This window comes from Gekko japonicus, unplaced genomic scaffold, assembly GCF_001447785.1.
Source record: "Gekko japonicus isolate JY-2015 unplaced genomic scaffold, Gekko_japonicus_V1.1 scaffold5279, whole genome shotgun sequence".
Taxonomy (NCBI): domain Eukaryota; kingdom Metazoa; phylum Chordata; class Lepidosauria; order Squamata; family Gekkonidae; genus Gekko; species Gekko japonicus.
In genome coordinates, this window is record NW_015159871.1 from 55,881 (window position 1) to 56,200 (window position 320).

Consider the following 320-nt stretch of genomic DNA (forward strand, 5'->3'; position numbering starts at 1 on the left):
TGGGCGAGTCCTTCTATCCCAACGGGTTCTGCAAGGAACAATGCGTTTGCCACGCGGGCGGCATCATGCAGTGCCGGACTTCCTCCTGTGGTGCTCAAGCGGAGTGTCGCGTCGTGGATGGTGTGCAGACATGCCACTCCCTCATGGCCAAGACAGGGACTTGCCATGTGTTCGGTGACCCCCACTTTCTCACCTTCGACGGCCTCACGTTCGATGTCCAGAGCAACTGCACTTATGTCTTAACACGGAGTTGCATGCACAAGCACTCCACTCCATCCTTTGCTGTCAACGTGGAGAATGAGAGGCGGTCCAGGGGCAAG

General features: G+C 57.5%; 1 protein-coding gene across 1 annotated transcript in view; it reads left to right on the plus strand.

Moving 5' to 3' along the window:
* LOC107107845 (zonadhesin-like) overlaps nt 1–315 on the plus strand; it is a gene marked incomplete at its 3' end in the record, with an annotated part of 21,131 nt that extends 20,816 nt beyond the window's left edge. The window contains 1 exon segment of the mRNA XM_015408198.1: nt 9–315. Coding sequence (XP_015263684.1) covers nt 9–315 — 307 coding nt within the window.
* Between the last annotated feature and the right edge of the window lie 5 nt (nt 316–320).